The 16,832-nt window shown below is 39.2% G+C and overlaps 1 protein-coding gene across 7 annotated transcripts in view; it reads left to right on the forward strand.

The window, feature by feature from the left end:
* The first annotated feature begins 5,263 nt into the window (after window positions 1–5,263).
* Window positions 5,264–16,832, forward strand: part of LOC139476004 (DENN domain-containing protein 5B-like) — a 40,045-nt gene continuing 28,476 nt past the window's right edge. For all 7 annotated transcript variants that reach the window (XM_071259227.1, XM_071259232.1, XM_071259233.1 and 4 more), the window contains exon 1: window positions 5,264–5,458. In XM_071259227.1, coding sequence (XP_071115328.1) covers window positions 5,365–5,458 — 94 coding nt within the window. In that variant the 5' untranslated portion in view covers window positions 5,264–5,364. The remainder of the gene's footprint in view (window positions 5,459–16,832) is intronic.

Raw genomic sequence — 16,832 nt, forward strand, 5'->3', positions numbered from 1 at the left:
GCTGCCATATAATAATACTATTGTCTGGACGTCATATAAAAAGTCCTGGGACAGCTATGTGATCTGGTGGCATTTCGAATCTTCCGGCAAAGATGGGTTGTTTTTTTCATATGAGACAAGCCACCAATTGCATAAGGTGACATTCGTGTTCAGTTTTAACTATTCTATTTTGTCAAATAAAAAACCCTAAAAATTTGTACATAATTTAGGGATTGCTCAATTATTATGGGGGTGGGGGAGGTGTCATGGAAAAAAATGTTACTCAAAGGCGGGTGTGGGGCGGCAAAATATGATACAGTTCCAATGCCCATCTCACCGCCATCCCCCACCCCACCCCCATCCCCACGACCCCAATCTCCTTTCCGCTGTAATAAATGACCAGACCATAATTAAATTGTGCCAATTTGTGTCTTTAGTGTAAAAGTGTTGCATGTAACACAATATAACTCTCTCTTTTTTTCAAGGCACTTTTTTGTGTTTTTACCGTGGTCGTGTCTTTTCACCAGACGAACAGATAATATATTCCATAGCTCTGTTTACTCTTATTATTTCAGTATACAAGTTGAAGGCTACACAGGCAAAATAAATTTTTATCCCATAAACATTAACATAGAATAAAACAGTTTTCCGGCTAAGTCGCGAGTTTGCCTGCTTAACACCGGAGACAGTAGACAGGATCAGGACAAGGGGGTCAGATGCTGGAGCTAGCCACATGATTCATCGTCCGTAGCTTACTGTTGTTTGTTGTCTATCGCCGCACGAAGCTCGACCAGACAATCCAGTGATTGATATCATGAGCATCGATTCATGCACTTGGGATAACATGACATGCATCAACCAAGTAAGCGAACCTGACGACCCGATCCCCCTGTGTGTTTGTGTGGTGAACGTATACAGAAAACTGTGCTGTGTGGTTGTTCACGATATACAGTGTACAGAAATAAAACAAAGTGACACAAATATCGATATGAGTGTGAGTGAGATGGGTTTAACGCCGCTTTTAACATTATTCCGGTTATATCGCGGCGTGTCAGCTTAATGTGGGAGGAAATCCCGAAGTGATGCAGGTCTCAGACGTTTACCACTTCGGTAAAACCCACGAGCACGGGTATGGTGCTGACAAACCTAGAAACATACTCGGGGCGAACCGGGATTCGAACCCACAATCATAGGTTTCTGGCGTGCCCAGGGGACGCAACTCTGCACAGCGAATCGCGGCGCCACAGACGACTGGGCCCCCCGTGCCCCCCAATATCGATATGAATACGCAGATCTAAAGGCGGGCTCAGGGGAGCCGCGCATCCCCACCCACTCCCTTTTTGAAGCACATAAATCATGTTGACGTATAAAAAAAAATATGATTGAATCATTTGGTGCTACGTTTTCAACAAATATAACAATTAACTGGCTCATTTTGGCTTTCAAACGCAACTTGTTTACAATTTATTTATTTGCATTCATATAGCATTGTTTTTATTTTAGGTGCAACCCCTTTCTAAACAGATGTATCCGCGATTAAGAAGTGACTACTTACAAATCCGCTAGTCTAGGGGTCAGTGGGAATATGGAAGGACAACTTGTTTTATCCTAAATCACCTTATCGTATGGTCTCTGTCTAAATTTAGTGGGTGTCTAGTTATATATGTCACATTTACCATTACTCCGAAATGAGACCTGGCCGCCCAGTGAGTGTATTGTCAACAATATGACAGCTCGTGTATTTCATTTCAGCTCGTATGGTCGAATCTGGAACGGTCAAACCATTGGTGGATAGCATGAACAACAGTTCTCGTCAGTGGGGTACGATGTTATACTAAATCAGCAAGGTTCCAGCTCGGCCTGGTTCCCTGGGTATGCTGCGCTGGCGCTACACTGAGCACTGAGCCAGCGCAGCTTACCCAGGGAACCAGGCTTGGTCCAGCTGTGTGGGTATTTGTCTAGCTGTGATCCATTGTGGCCACCCGATCCTCATTAACACCGCCGTCCATGTTTTACACAATTAAAACATAATACAGACACACCTTTACATCTGTCTGTCTATTTGTTTACACAAGACACGCACCTATCTGTGTGATAGTAGCATCAGGTCGTGATCCGAAGGTCGTAGTGTCACGCTTCACTCTCATAGAAATCACGCTTTTGAGAAAATAAGAATTACTTGCCGATAAGCCAGTGCGTGTCACCTCTATCCATTGTACTGCCACCAAGCAGATGTTTTAATATATATAGATGTGCGTCTGTGTGTGAGTAGGGGTTATACGTGTTTGCGTTGATATTGGCACATGTGTAAACGTGCTTCTTTTTAAAAGCAGCACGTACGGAGAGAATAAATGACGCAATGAGGACGTCGCCTGTAACAACAGACAATCCGTCATCAAGACCACCATGTCCTATAATGGAGATGTTAATGTTTGACGCCGCACTCAGCAATATTCAAGCTATATGATGGCGGTCTGTAAATAATCGATTCTGTCGTCTCTAACGACAAGCATAGTCGCCCCTAACGACAAGCATAGTCACATCTAACGACAAGCAAAGTCACTTCTAACGACAAGCATAGTATCCTCTAACGACAAGCATAGTCACCTCTAACGACGAGCATGGTCACCTCTAACAACAAGCATAGTCGCCTCTAACGACAAGCATGGTTACCTCTAACGACAAGCATAGTCTCCTCTAATGACAAGCATAGTCACCTCTAATGACAAGCATAGTCAGCTCAAACGACAAGCATAGTCATCTCAAACGACAAGCATAGCCGCCTCTATCTACAAGCATATTCACCTCAAACGACAAGCATAGTCGCCTCTATCGACAAGCATAATCACCTCTGTGGTTTTTTGTACCAATCCGTACTAATACAGTTTAACATGAATACCCCAGACACTCAGACATAGTATACTGACTCCGAGCCGACCAGTCCTTGTTTCAGCGCCTAAAAGCCGAGCGCCAAGCAGGGTAACAAAAAGTACCATTGTTTAACGTCTTTTGGTATGACGCGGCCGGGGATCGAACCCCCGACCTTTCGCTCTCCGGGCAGACGCTAGACCACTAGACCACGAAGGCGGCCGACGTCAGTGAGACATTTTATATTATACATGACAACGAAAATAATTATATTTTGGCCATTAGAACATCCGCCTCATGCATTCCCTGAACGTAATAAATGCTATATCCTTGTGTAAAGTTTTATATACATAGTGCATATCGTAAACAGTGTCTACTATTTTCTAACCGTTGAAAGGCATCTGTGTATTACAACACGCAAAATAAATATAAATCATGGCGCGATATGCTAGGAGCATCACCACGTGTTAACTATATAGCCTATAGTGTTAAGATATGACGAGAGGTAACACACACTTCTGTACAAGATTATGCGACTTGTCAGGAAATCGTGAACACAGGCATGTGATCAAGAAAAATACTGTCAGAGTATATGAACATATACCGGTCTCTCAGTATTCCTATAATATCTGTGTGTGGCGTACGTAAGTCTCGAGATGCACTGAGTAGTCACTCGTAACCTACGTTCACTATCTAACATCCCTACAGCTACATGAAAAACAGCAACAATGGCACACTAATCATCCTCACCACGACGACAACTACAACATGACCGAGGAGCCAGGCCAACCCCAACATAACCATCGGCTACACGGAGGACAGTATCTGTGGCAGTAACAACATTATCACCGGCTGTGTGTGCAACGTAACCGTCGACACAGACTCACCTGGCTCTGGCGTCGTTCGCTCAAAACTGACTCACGGTCGCATGGTGCAGATGTTATAACTGACATCTGGGCGGGACGGGATTTTTTTTAGACAAGCCTTGAAATGACATAGGTCATGGTCTTTACAGTGCGACTTGATACGAGAGAGAGAGAGAGAGAGAGAGAGAGAGAGAGAGAGAGAGAGAGAGAGAGAGAGAGAGAGAGAGAGAGAGAGAGAGAGATGGGGAGAGAGGGAGAGAGAGAGAAAAAGGGAAAGAGAGAGAGCGGAGAGAGAGAAAGGGAGGGAGAGAGAGAAAGGGAGGAGAGAGAGAGAGAGAGAGAGAGAGAGAGAGAGAGAGAGAGAGAGAGAGAGAGAGAGAGAGAGAGAGGTGTCCTACATAGTTGCATTTTAATGGTGTTATATCATCAGGGATATATTATTCTTTTATACACTCCCTGGCCTGGTTATATGAACTTAAGATCAGCTGAACACGTCCCTTTTCTTTAGTAGATGGACATTTAAATGAACGACATCCCATTTTATGGTCAGTCAACCTGAGTAGTGTTATGACTATATCCACTAGAGCTGGGACGAGACCAAATTTACTACCCGGGTACCCACCCCCATATTATCCGACCCTACCCGGGTACCCACTGTAGGTCTCAAGAGATGCAAAATGTCCGATTGGGATTTTTTTTAACCACAGCACTTGCAAAACGTATTTAGATACATGTATTAAACGATCTGGATATGCATACACTGAAGTTGACTTAAGTTATATCTTTACTCAACCATATGAAAAGTCAGAAGGAATGGGTGCATAGTTAGAATGAAATGGGAAACATTAATGACTTGTTGTGTAACCGTAGAGTTCTTGATAATTTTTGTCATAAACTATATAACCCATGACTATCCACGGGGCCGGGTAGTCCTGTGGGTACCCGGGTCCTACTCAGTACGCACCCGACCCGGGTACCCGTGTTACACGTCCCAGACCTAATATACACACTTCTTTAAATTAGATCATAATTTCACACGTGGTGTTAATTACGATGTCTAGACAGGAAATGGACACACTTCAAATGCAACTGGCACACGTTGTTTCAATTGTTTATAAACACTTTTATTGCGTACTCCAAGCTCACTGGTGTTGTATTCTGTAGGAGTAGTAATATTTATCCAGAGTATATTGTTAGTTAAAACCTTCATTGAGTGCATCTGAATTATAATGCGATTACGATTTAACCTTTTTGTTTGTCCGCCGACATGTTAATTTGAATAAGTTTGATTATTGTCTTTAGATACAAAACAAAACATTCATACATATTTTATACATGAAGAAAACGATAAGTTGTTAACCAAAGGAATTAACTTTCCCCTGTTGTACATTTTTCACTTGTGTGCATGCGCAGAATTGTTATTCTTCCTGTCTAAACCAAACAAGCGCCCCAATGCGCTGTCCAACAGAGAACTGGCGACCCCGTTGAGATGTTGTAGAGGAAATAGTATGCACAAGCGCCATCTGGCGTCTGCAAAGATTCATGATAAATGACATGAGTAATGAGATGGCGTCGATATGTTGACGATGATGTACACTTTTGTATTTTAAAACACTATTCGATCATGGAATATACAAGATAACAAGTGAAGATGTCGTCTCAACCTCCACCCTGCAGGTTTTCGGACTATTTCGTCATCTGTGGCCTCGATGTTTCCTCCGGACTAGAGCCTGATCGACTGTCAGGTGCGTTGTCCAGTGTTTTGTTTACGCCTGATCGGGAACTAAAATGTCATATGGCCATACTTTGTGGATCAGACGATATTTCCTTATTTACTGATGCTGTTGTGAATTGATTCACCAGTAACTAAAAACAAGAACACTTCAGCTCCATATTACGATCGATTGCATTGTTATTATTTAAGTTGGTCTTTGTTTATCTATCAAGCTAACGATTGACAGCTGTGGTATGACCATGTAATTTGTCAGCTGATTCAACTCTGATCTTAGTTTTTGAATTTGTTTATAGTATTTAAATCTTTGAATGCCTATAATATTACACGATCCCGGCCAACCGAAACTATTTAGAAACAAAGTTTTTTTGTTCTAGTTTTGAAACACTAAAAGAGCATGGGTCCCAGGCTGTTTGAAATGATAATGCAACTTTTATTTTGATTGACCCATATTCAGAATTTTATTGATCCATGTCTTTTGTTTGTTTGTTTTATCATTTATATATGATTATTTGTATCATTCAAAATGTGCATCAGGTATAACAACTCTCCCAATGCACAGAGGCTAGTGAAACATATGCATGAGTATCAGATGACAGGTGCAGGTTATGTTAGTCAAATGGGATAGATCACAGGCCCATGTAACTATATAATAATAAACAAATTCGCTAAAAACTCGTAGATGAGGCCGAGGCCTTTGGCTTTGTCTTCGAGTCTGTTTGTTATTATTATTAGTTACATGGTCCTGTGGATAGATATATATGTAAGGAGATTGTGGGCTTGTTTGATTTCTGCTTCAATTTCAAAACAACAAATTGTTGATATTTGAATCTACCCCATATCTATAAGCAAAGATGTGAAAAATGTGAATTAAAGCATTTGCAATACATTTGTTATTAATATATTAAATGTCTCTCTAGTCATGCTCATGATGCTAGTAATCATGGTAATATTACAAATTAATGTCAAAGTATTATCACGGTAACAGTATATTTAACTCACAATATGACTGTAATTGTACCATTCGTACACTTTGTCAAACTATGCTGTATGCACAAGCAATCATGGTGATATCCTTGAATCACTACACATGTTCACAACAGATAAAGTCCTAGTTTCAGCTTTTCAGGAAACAAATGGATTATTTATACAAGTCATGCGTTTTATGATCGTTATGTTTAATATAAAGTATGTCAAGTATGGTAATATGCAGATAAATCAATTTAACACGCTTAAGAGTTAGTGATTTAACTCTTTTGGAATTGCTTACAGACATATATACTATAGTTTGTTGAATCACTGCTTTTGTTATGCTGCATCATACATTGATAGGTTTATCTTGTCCAGAGAATGTGTTGTGAACTTGTGATAGATGTAAGCATTGTTTCAGGTTAACCTTGTTACATTGGAAAAAGGAGTGAGCCGAGTAAATGTATGCAGACTTGTATATCATGTGTATGTGATCAGTTCGTTTCCATACATATACATGATATACACATGCATTGTTCTCCATCGAACACACATATAAACATGGGCGGTTAAATTAGACAACACAGGTTGTTAATATATTACTGATAATTCATTATTATATCATGTACTTACAATCAATACCAATGGAAAAAAACTTGAGAACACTTGTCATGATGATACAAGTAGTAAAGCAATGCACTGAAAGTTTAGTGAATTGTTACTAGTGATAGACTAATATTTAACTTCTGGGTTAGAAATTATTGGGGTTTTGGTGTCCTTGCTTCTATAGTATTTTATCCAAGATCACTCTGAAATGTTTAACATTTAACACTAAAACTATGACAAGGGCCTCTCATCTTTCATGCTTGATATCTAACACTGCAGATTCTAAGAACTTATCCTGTCTATGTTTTTTGAATATTAGCAAAATAACTCTCTAACCAAAGTCATCTACGTTTATCATGTTTACACTGAAGAGAAAAAACATCAATTGAGGATGAATCAAACCATAGAGAATCTTTATGTAGGTCATGATATGCAGTGCACATTGTACATTCAAATGAATGATTTGATCACAACTGCTTGGCTCATATAACCATAACTATCCCCCAACTTGTCCATTTCATCCTTGAGATAGGGGCGGTTGGTTAGCCTAGTGGTTAAAGCGTTAGCTTGTCGCGTCGAAAAAGTGGGTTTGATTCACGACATGGGTAGCGTAAAACCATACTGACTCATTCACTCACTCATCCTAGAGATACACTTATCATGGTTTAAGTCTGTTTACTACTAAAAAAACAATTTAATATTGAATGATGCATGTAAGGTGATATGTTTTTAAACAACTTTGAATTTATCTTGTCTTGTATATTATGTATTTCATCAACCATGTGAAATATACTTGACTACTATCCAGATGTTAGTATCATAATAAGACTGTTTCCCTGTTGTCTTGTATATTATGTATTTCATCAACCATGTGAAATAAACTTGACTACTATCCAGATGTTAGTATCATAATAAGTCTATTTCCCTTCCCCTCAGAATCCTTTGTTGAGGATTGCCCTATGATGTCACCATGTTTGCAGAATTCAAAATGCTTTGTTCGGCTTTTGGATTTAATTCTACATCAGCAGTTGCTAATTCCCTAGAAACAAATTTGCTGTGATAATTTGTCCATACTGTGATCATGACAGGATTGTGAGGAATACAGAGGCAAGGGCTTCTGTGCTGCTGAGACTGGTTGGAGACATCTTTGTTTTCAACTTGAATGATGAGTCTGATGATAGCACGTGGCTCCATTGATCATGCTCATTATCATCCTGCTAAGTTGGGACACGTTCAGGACAAATGCATCTAGATGTATTACTGACAACTATTATGTTCATTAACTGTGACAGTTTGGTGTGATTTCACATGACGTACCTTGGTCAGTGTTTTCTCTGTTTTTACATGGATGAATGTGTTATTTTTTAGAAGGTTGATCACTAGCTATGTTAGGGATGATGGTCATAATAGATTGATTGTTTAGATATTTTAGTCATAAACTTGATAAATAAGTATTATCATCATGATCATGATTATATGACCATTTGTGTCATTCCATAGGAAATTTATATTTGTTTTTTAATGTGTGGTAAACATGGTAAACAGTCCAGAGTTTGGTATTTATTTGGCGGAATGTGTTGTTCATGTTACATGATGCAGGGTTTGAAACTAACATAATGAGCCTGTCAGTTGTTTGGACTGCCACTTTTACCATAAGGTAGGTGGCAATGCTGTGGCATATCATGTTTGTGGCCTATTGAAGATGAAAATGAATTCTAACTCTGTGTATCAGGTGAGGTGAAATGGGGGTCTAATGTTGCATCCAAGATTATTGAACTTATATAGTGGTGTGTGTGTGTGTGTGTGTGTGTGTGTCTGTGTGTGTGTGTGTGTCTGCTTGTTCTAGTCCGGACTGATACTGATTTATAGTGCTAGCACACTGAGATCAACAGTTTAACATGAAAACCCCACTCAGACACAGTATACTGACTCCGAGCCGACCAGTCCTTATTTTAGCCTCTTAATGCCGAGAACCAGACAGGGTAACAACAAGTACCATCTTTTATAATGTCTTTTGGTATGACACGAACAATCGAACCTCTGACCTTCCGCTGTACCACTAGACCACGGAGGCAGTCCCATGTATCAGGGGATAAGGATGTTGATAGTTCACTTAGGTGATACAGACAGCATGAAAATATTGATTGTCAATGTCAGTATTGTTGCTGAGTAAGTGTACGTGAATTCACAATTCATTTTGTGTCAGATGTTTTCACAGTTTTTGACATGTTTGAGGTCAAACTTTTGTGTTATGTGAGACACGTTAGATGCATGTTTTCCCACAAATTAGTGTCCAGCTAAAAGAAGCACTGTGGACGAAAAAAGCAATGATGAAGGATGTTATTGGTATTTCGGTTGTGCAAATCTCTATCTGTTGTGTTTATGTGTGTATATGTGTGATGCACTGTCAACATGTTTATCTTCTGTGTTGAGACAAGTGTTAAAATGCTTGGTGTTTGTCCTCTTCGCACCTGTTAACGCGTCCACAGACAGCTTAACGTGTTGTGCTAACATTGTCTTCATAGCTAATGACAAGAACACATATATCCCTGTGATGTCCAGGAGCCATTGTGCTGGTCAGACAACTGACCGGGATGTATTTCATGCTGCGCACGTAAGAAAGGATGGATAGTTCTTGGTTAGTTGTTTCCAGTGTGAAGGTCACATCATTTACAATATGTCCTGTGTCATCATAGAAAAGAAAAATCAACACTCAAAACAAAGTGAGTTATTATATATTGCAGTGATGTATGAGAACTTTGTTCTCAAGCATGGCCACGGAGTGTTCCATCAATTTACAATGGCCTTGTTGAATATATTCTTAGAGATAAGTCATCTAGGCCGGGATATGGTGTATGGATAGTCGGTTTGTTTAGTGTTCAGCTGTGTAATCTTATGTGTACAGAGACGGTGTTTGTGAGTGACCCTCAACATTCTCCATCTGTTGTTTGTTTTTACACAATGAGCAGATCAAGATTTATGATTGTACTTATACCATATATACTTAGATATATAGTCCATGTGTACGAGATATAGATCTACAGTACCACTACCAGTATACATGGTATAGACAGAGGGGCTTTGTGTTGATGTGTACACTCTTGGTCAGTTGCTGTGTTGGTCATATTCAAGTCTACAACATGTACAGTTTTCTATTATCATAAGAATATATTACTAGTGAGTGAGTTTGATTTTACGCCGCATTAAGCAATATTCCAGCAATATCATGGCTGGGGACACCAGAAATGGGCTTCACAAAATGCACCCAAGCGGGAATCAAACCCAGGTCTTTGGCGTGACAATCAAACGCTTGAACCAGGCTACCTGACCGCCCCTATTTCTACTAATGTTGGATTTATTTCATTTATCCCAGATCTTCAGATTGCCAAGGGTGTCCGGTCATTGTCTCACTGAAAAATACAAGTGACCAATTCTGAGCAATATGCATGATATGGTTCTCTGTCTCTATCCTTTTCACTGGTATTGGAAAACTTGACATATGAGCAAAAATAAGTATCGCATTAATCTGGAGTTCTGTTTTACAAAATGTACTTACAGATACAGGGTTATACCTGGTCACTAGTCCAAGACTGCTAGTGAAAACATGGAAGGACCCGTTATAAAACCACTTAGTCCGGATTGAGCTGTAGGCATGTTGCATTATGCTCATGGTGTCTATCCCTGCAAATATTGTGCTTGCTTCAGCATTCTCATGTGGTTGATCTACAGTGATATACTCTTCATTGTATGTTACACCTTGCAAGTTCAATTACACAAGATATTATCATTGATTATAATGATGATGATGATGATGATACTTGGAATGAGAAAAGTTAAGTATTTCCGTCAATGACTGCACTTATGAGAATCCTCTTTCTATTCAGCATGACAGCATTATAAAATCCACTATTTATATGATTATCAGGTAGGACTGGGCGGAACACACAGAAACACAGATAATGATTAGATGGCCAGGATATTAGGCTTAGTGCAGTCAGCATGGGGCTGGGTTCATATTTGATTACGATCAGGCGGTTAACCATGTTAACTGTCTTATCGTCATAATCATAGATAAAAAGAAGGAATCGTTACCATGGTTACCAACCATAGATGAAGATTTATTTCTCTTACCGTGCTTACTGCTGTGATTGTATTTCTGTTCATTTCAGTCAGCGAGGTAATGAGTGCCACTAAGTAGGAGGCTTGCCAAGTCTGTGGGCTTGTGTTCTGTACACATCTGTTTAGACTTGCACAAGTCTCTAAGGCAATAATTATTTTAATCAATATTATTCAGTTTCAATCATAATTTCAAGATTATATTAATAATAAGAATATGTTATCCCTATAACATGTATAAAAGACTGGCTGTATGTAGACTTGCCTATTTTAAAGATAAAATTACGATATATTCTTGGATTTTTTATTCAGTATATCCTTGGAGCAAGGCTAACATCTGTTGTACTTTAGAATAGATCACATCTATGATGTCTATTGGCAGTAGAGGCATGAGGGACGTTTACCATGTTTACCACATAATTACCACTCTATGCCAGTGCCGAGTCCAATATCTTATCAGATCATGGCATCAGCATGATCAGTTTTAGCTAATAAGGCCATGATGACCATGACAGCTAGGCTAATGCCATTCTCTGTCTCTGAATGCTTTGGTGTAAGGTATTTGTTTGTTTGTCGTTTAACTCTAAACTCAGCATGCTCAGCAATATTCCAGCTATATGACGGCGGTCTGTAAATAATCAAGTCTGGATCAGACAATCCAGTGATTGTTATCATGAGTATCGATCCATGCAATTGGGATACGATGACATGCGAGTCTGACCACCCGATCCTGTTAGGCGCCTCTTAAGACAAGCATAGTTGCCTTTTACGGCAAGCATGGGTTGCTGAAGACATTTTCTACCCCGGATCTTCACGGGTCTGGTGTATGGTATGTCAGTATTGAATAACATTGAGAGGAATAGACTTTAAATGTCAAATATGCCATGTATAATGAAAAAATGTTACATATATATTGTTACATACAATGGGGGAGATGGCAAAGTATGATACAGTGCCAGGGATAATTCTAGGGTGGGGCCTGGTGCTTTTAGTCCCTAAATTTAAAAAAAGGCCCACATTTTCAAACACTAAGAGTTATTTTAACATTGTGCTGTATGGGGCGTACCACCGGAATTTTTGAAATTTTCACGTAAAGGGCCCATGTAAAAACATTCTTTGAGTGAACCCTGCAGTGCTAAGACCAACCAATCCTCCCTCCGTCATAAAACATTACCACCATTTAGCTGTAATTCTCAACCTTGGAATCATCAGAAGTGAATTATGACTTGGTGCTGACAGGTGCTATTGACAATACTGTCGAGTGACAGCTAATATTCCTGACAGCTAATGTGAAAGACAATACAAACAGCCAGTCTGTACCAGACACAAGGATGGACTACATATGTACATGACTCTGTAGTTACCATGATCACAAGACATGCTGGAGGGGATCATGTGCTGATTCTTCCGTAGGAAAAGAATCCAATCTGAGCACTGATTCAAATCTAAATCATTAATGGTCTGGTAAATTGGGGATAAGTAATCATCAGGGGGCCGGTGTTAATTGGAAAGGGGAGCTTAGTGTTAATACAATGATCAAAGTAGATAAGCAGGCTGTTTGAAACTGTAAGCCATGATGATCTAATTGTGAGGAGAAACGCCAAGACAGCCAAGCATCTGTGAGGATGATTAACATGAAAAAGGAGTAAACATAGTGGAGCCTGCTGTTGCCTCTCAGCATGAGATAGACAGTTACTGTAGCTAGAGCAGTGTCTGTCAGTGGTTGCTGAGACACCCGTCGAGTCACTGGTTACTCCACACTAATAGTAGCATTACATGATTCTCTGTTTACAGAGCTCCAGCTGCGTACCTGCGTAAAATACACATCAGAAATGCAGAAATAGGCAGTAAAATAAAATCCATTAAAACGAACATTACAGATACCATGGATACGCTACAATAATAAAACTTGTGTGTATCATCAAAATATTGTGAAGTAACCCTGAGTATTCAATTAGCAAATCAGCAACTTATTTTGAAATTATAAACGGGCATTCCGTCACTCTTGCCAAACTCCATGATGTCAGTTACATCATGATCATTTGCCATCACACTTTCTTGTGGAAGTATCATGGTATTTTTGAGTCCTATAAAGCTCTCGAACCCACACGACACCAGTTTGCAGGGACTGGATGAATAGTGTTTTTAAATACTTAACTTAAATACCCACATGTGTAAAAACTAGTGGGTAACAGAAATTTGAATACCCAGATAGGATTACTGATACCCAATGATTTTAAAATGCATGGGTAAAATACCCATAACACCAAAAGCTTATCTGGAGCTCTGGTTTAGTTGTCCTTTTCTTGTCACTAGAGGTGAGATACGGAAGCAAACTACTTGTCAGTATTGATTATGAAACTGTATTTGTTTAGCTATATAATGTATGATATCCCTGGTAGATAAGAATAGGTTCCCAGTTTCCTACCTTGTTATAAGACTACATAGCATCCTATAGAATCGGGTGGTTGGACTCTGTGACTTGGTTGATTGAGTGTTGTCATGCCTCAACATTGTACATAACATCAATCATTGGTTTATGTGGTCTTTAATGATTATTTACAGGCTGCCTAGATGTGGATGGAATAATACTGACTGCTGCTTAATGCAACAAACAAACAAAGAGCGCATGAATTTAAGCCTGAAAGTAATGGATTCCTTGTCATAAAGCGGGTCATGCTTATGCTTGTTGTGTTTAAAGTAAACATCTAGGTCTCTAGATCATGTAGATAGTCTAGATTCAAATACTATAGCATGAAACGATAGTCAAGTATCCCCTTATTAATTTCTAACATGGACTTGAATAATATTGTTTGATATATTTAATCTTAATTGATGGTTTTAGAAGAATAAGCATTCATAAGTTCAACTTTCTAATGTCTAAGACCATGATTACTGTTGTAGAAAATCTCTGGGCTAGTCTTCATACTATGCTGTGTCATTGTGCCATTCACTATGTTCACAGTCTTAGTTTTCGGGAAGAGCATGTTCTTAATTTTATTATTTAATTTTCGAGAGGAGCATATTCATTAAGATTACTTTTGGACCTTGTCATGAATCAAAATCATGAACCTAGCACTATTTGCAGTGCTGTGCCCATATAAAAGGTAATTTAGTCATAATGTAAATTTGATGATTATGATCATGATGATGAGAAACAGAAGAAACATGTTTGAAAATAAAATAAGAGTCTATGCTCAGTGATGCAAAATCAGCTAGGGATGTAAAATCAATTCATTATTCAGAGAAGGCTGCTGAAAACTTTATCTGCAGATAGATTCAAGTCAAACATGAGACATGTCGCATGTGTATTTACAATCCCAAATGGAAACAAATATGTCATTGATGACACATCAGATTCTTGGAATGGGCCACATGTTTGCAGCCATGTCTACAATGAACACTGGAATCCATGTCCAAGTAGCTTGAAAAAGTGAGACATTTACTACAGAAAGCGAGTGATTGTCTGTCCTCCAGCTTGGTCCTTTGTCATGGTCATGTGACTTCCTACAGTGGCCCGACAGGACACCAGGCTTCCTGGGCTGTGATAACCCCACCACCTCTGGTGCCCTCACCCCCACCCCTGGTGCCCCCTGCCTCTCTCAGCTGCAACTCACAGCGTTATCTGCAGCCAGCAGGAAGGTGCCTGCTGTACTGTGATCAGTAGATATGGAGGAACATGGAATAGTTCCATGTTCAGGATGACATATGAGAAGTTTACTGACGCTAGCAGCTTTGTAATGCATATCACTATTACATTGACAAATTAGTGTTAAAAATTAACCTATTTTACACTATTCCGTAAAAATTATATCCTACAATTGTCCTACAGAGTTGCCATCTACATAAACATGTTAATGGTAGAACTCGTTTTGTTTGTTTGTTTGTTTAATGCCGCACTCAGCAATGTTCCAGCTATAAGACGGCAGTCTGTATATAATCGAGTCTGGACCAGACAATCCAGTGACTGACATCATGAGCATTGATCAATGCAATTTAGATACGATGACAGGCATCAACCAAGTCAGCGAGCCAGACAACCTGATCCTGTAAGTCACCTCTTAAAACAAGCATTGTCGCCTTTCATGCCAAGCATGGGTTGCTGAAGACCTATTCTACACAAGGAAATGTCTCTAGTCCTTCATGAATTTTACTACTCAATTTTATCTTCAAACCCTGCTAGTATGACTACATGATCATGAACCAGCAATTGACATTGACCTGAGCTACCCAAATTCCTGACTAGAATTCATTGATATTGGTAGAATTATTGCAATAAGATAAGTTGACTTGAGGCTGGAAATTAGCAATGATTGCATAACTTTTTCATGCCAAGGATATAAGGTGATAAATGTAGTCAATCCTTAGTAACTGTCTGACAGTAATAAACATGATATATGACAACTTGTTTATGATGGTAACTGTAAATGATTACTGTACAGACTTCATTAACATAGCAAGTTCATGGAGGGGTTAACATGGTTAACATGTGGTTAAGCACATTGCTGTATTAATCATGTTAATGAGAATTGTGCATGTTAAGTGAGTCAATAAACATGATAAAGTGTACTTGGATTCTGGAGTTACCATATTCACCATATTATCTGCCCTGGTGCATAAACAATATTGTTATCAATGGGTTAGACAGTATTTTCAACCGGTCAGATATGTGGCACCGATTGAAAATGTCAATATTATTGGTTACTTTTTATCATGTTTATATTAGATGGAAATTTATAAATGATATTCATGATATACTTGAAATATGCAGTGTTTCAGATTGGTCAAGTACAGTGACTGATCTGCTAATTGTCAAACAAAATTACCTAAAGATATTTTTTATGATTTTAGTGTAAAATGGTTAGAAGAATGTCTATCAGATTTGTAAAAATATTAAAATTGTCCTAAATCACTGTATCTGGCATTCCTGTCTTTGAAACAATGGCCGAGAAAAAGATTTTGCATACTGTCAAACATCAGCCTGATCAGGTGGTGGTATTTTGACACTTCCCACCAAACACTTTGCTTCCATCTCTTGTAGCTGGATGTGTAGGAGATAAGGCCTCATGTGTTACTATCAACAGTGTACATTCTAGTTAACGTCACACACATGCTGCACAAATAAAGTACACAGACAACTCCAGCTGACAGAGAGGAAGGGTACATGTGTGTATCATGTCAGTACATACATGGAACAGCTGTGTAAACATTCTGTACATGCTCTGTATACCTGGGCAGTCATACCGGAACCGTTAGTGGGCTACTATCATGTTCTGCTTAGCCAGGTAGAACACAACTAGTACAATATACACAGATGTTTTTGCATGAACATCATATAATATACAACAATGGTGAACAACAATGGTGAACAACAATAGACTTCACAGGGACCGAGCTTGTTCCTAGGAAGGCGAGGACAACTCTGTCATGTCTGTAGACATTTCTTCTGGACCATGTGGACTGATGTTTATACCATGTATTCTGACTAACGATTATACCGGGTATACCGTGGGTTTGAATAAGCTGACCAATCACCAGAGAGGCGAAGTGTGTGGACCAACCACATTAGGGATTAACATTAATTTGAATATTACTGTACTGCTGTATGCTCATCATTGTTGTATATATTTCTTAGCTAAATGAGGGGCGGTCGGGTAGCCTAGTGGTTAAAGCGTTTGCTTGTCACACCGCAGACC

This window comes from Haliotis cracherodii, unplaced genomic scaffold (assembly GCF_022045235.1).
Source record: "Haliotis cracherodii isolate W230 unplaced genomic scaffold, xgHalCrac1.p SCAF_3, whole genome shotgun sequence".
In the NCBI taxonomy this organism is placed as follows: Eukaryota; Metazoa; Mollusca; class Gastropoda; order Lepetellida; family Haliotidae; genus Haliotis; species Haliotis cracherodii.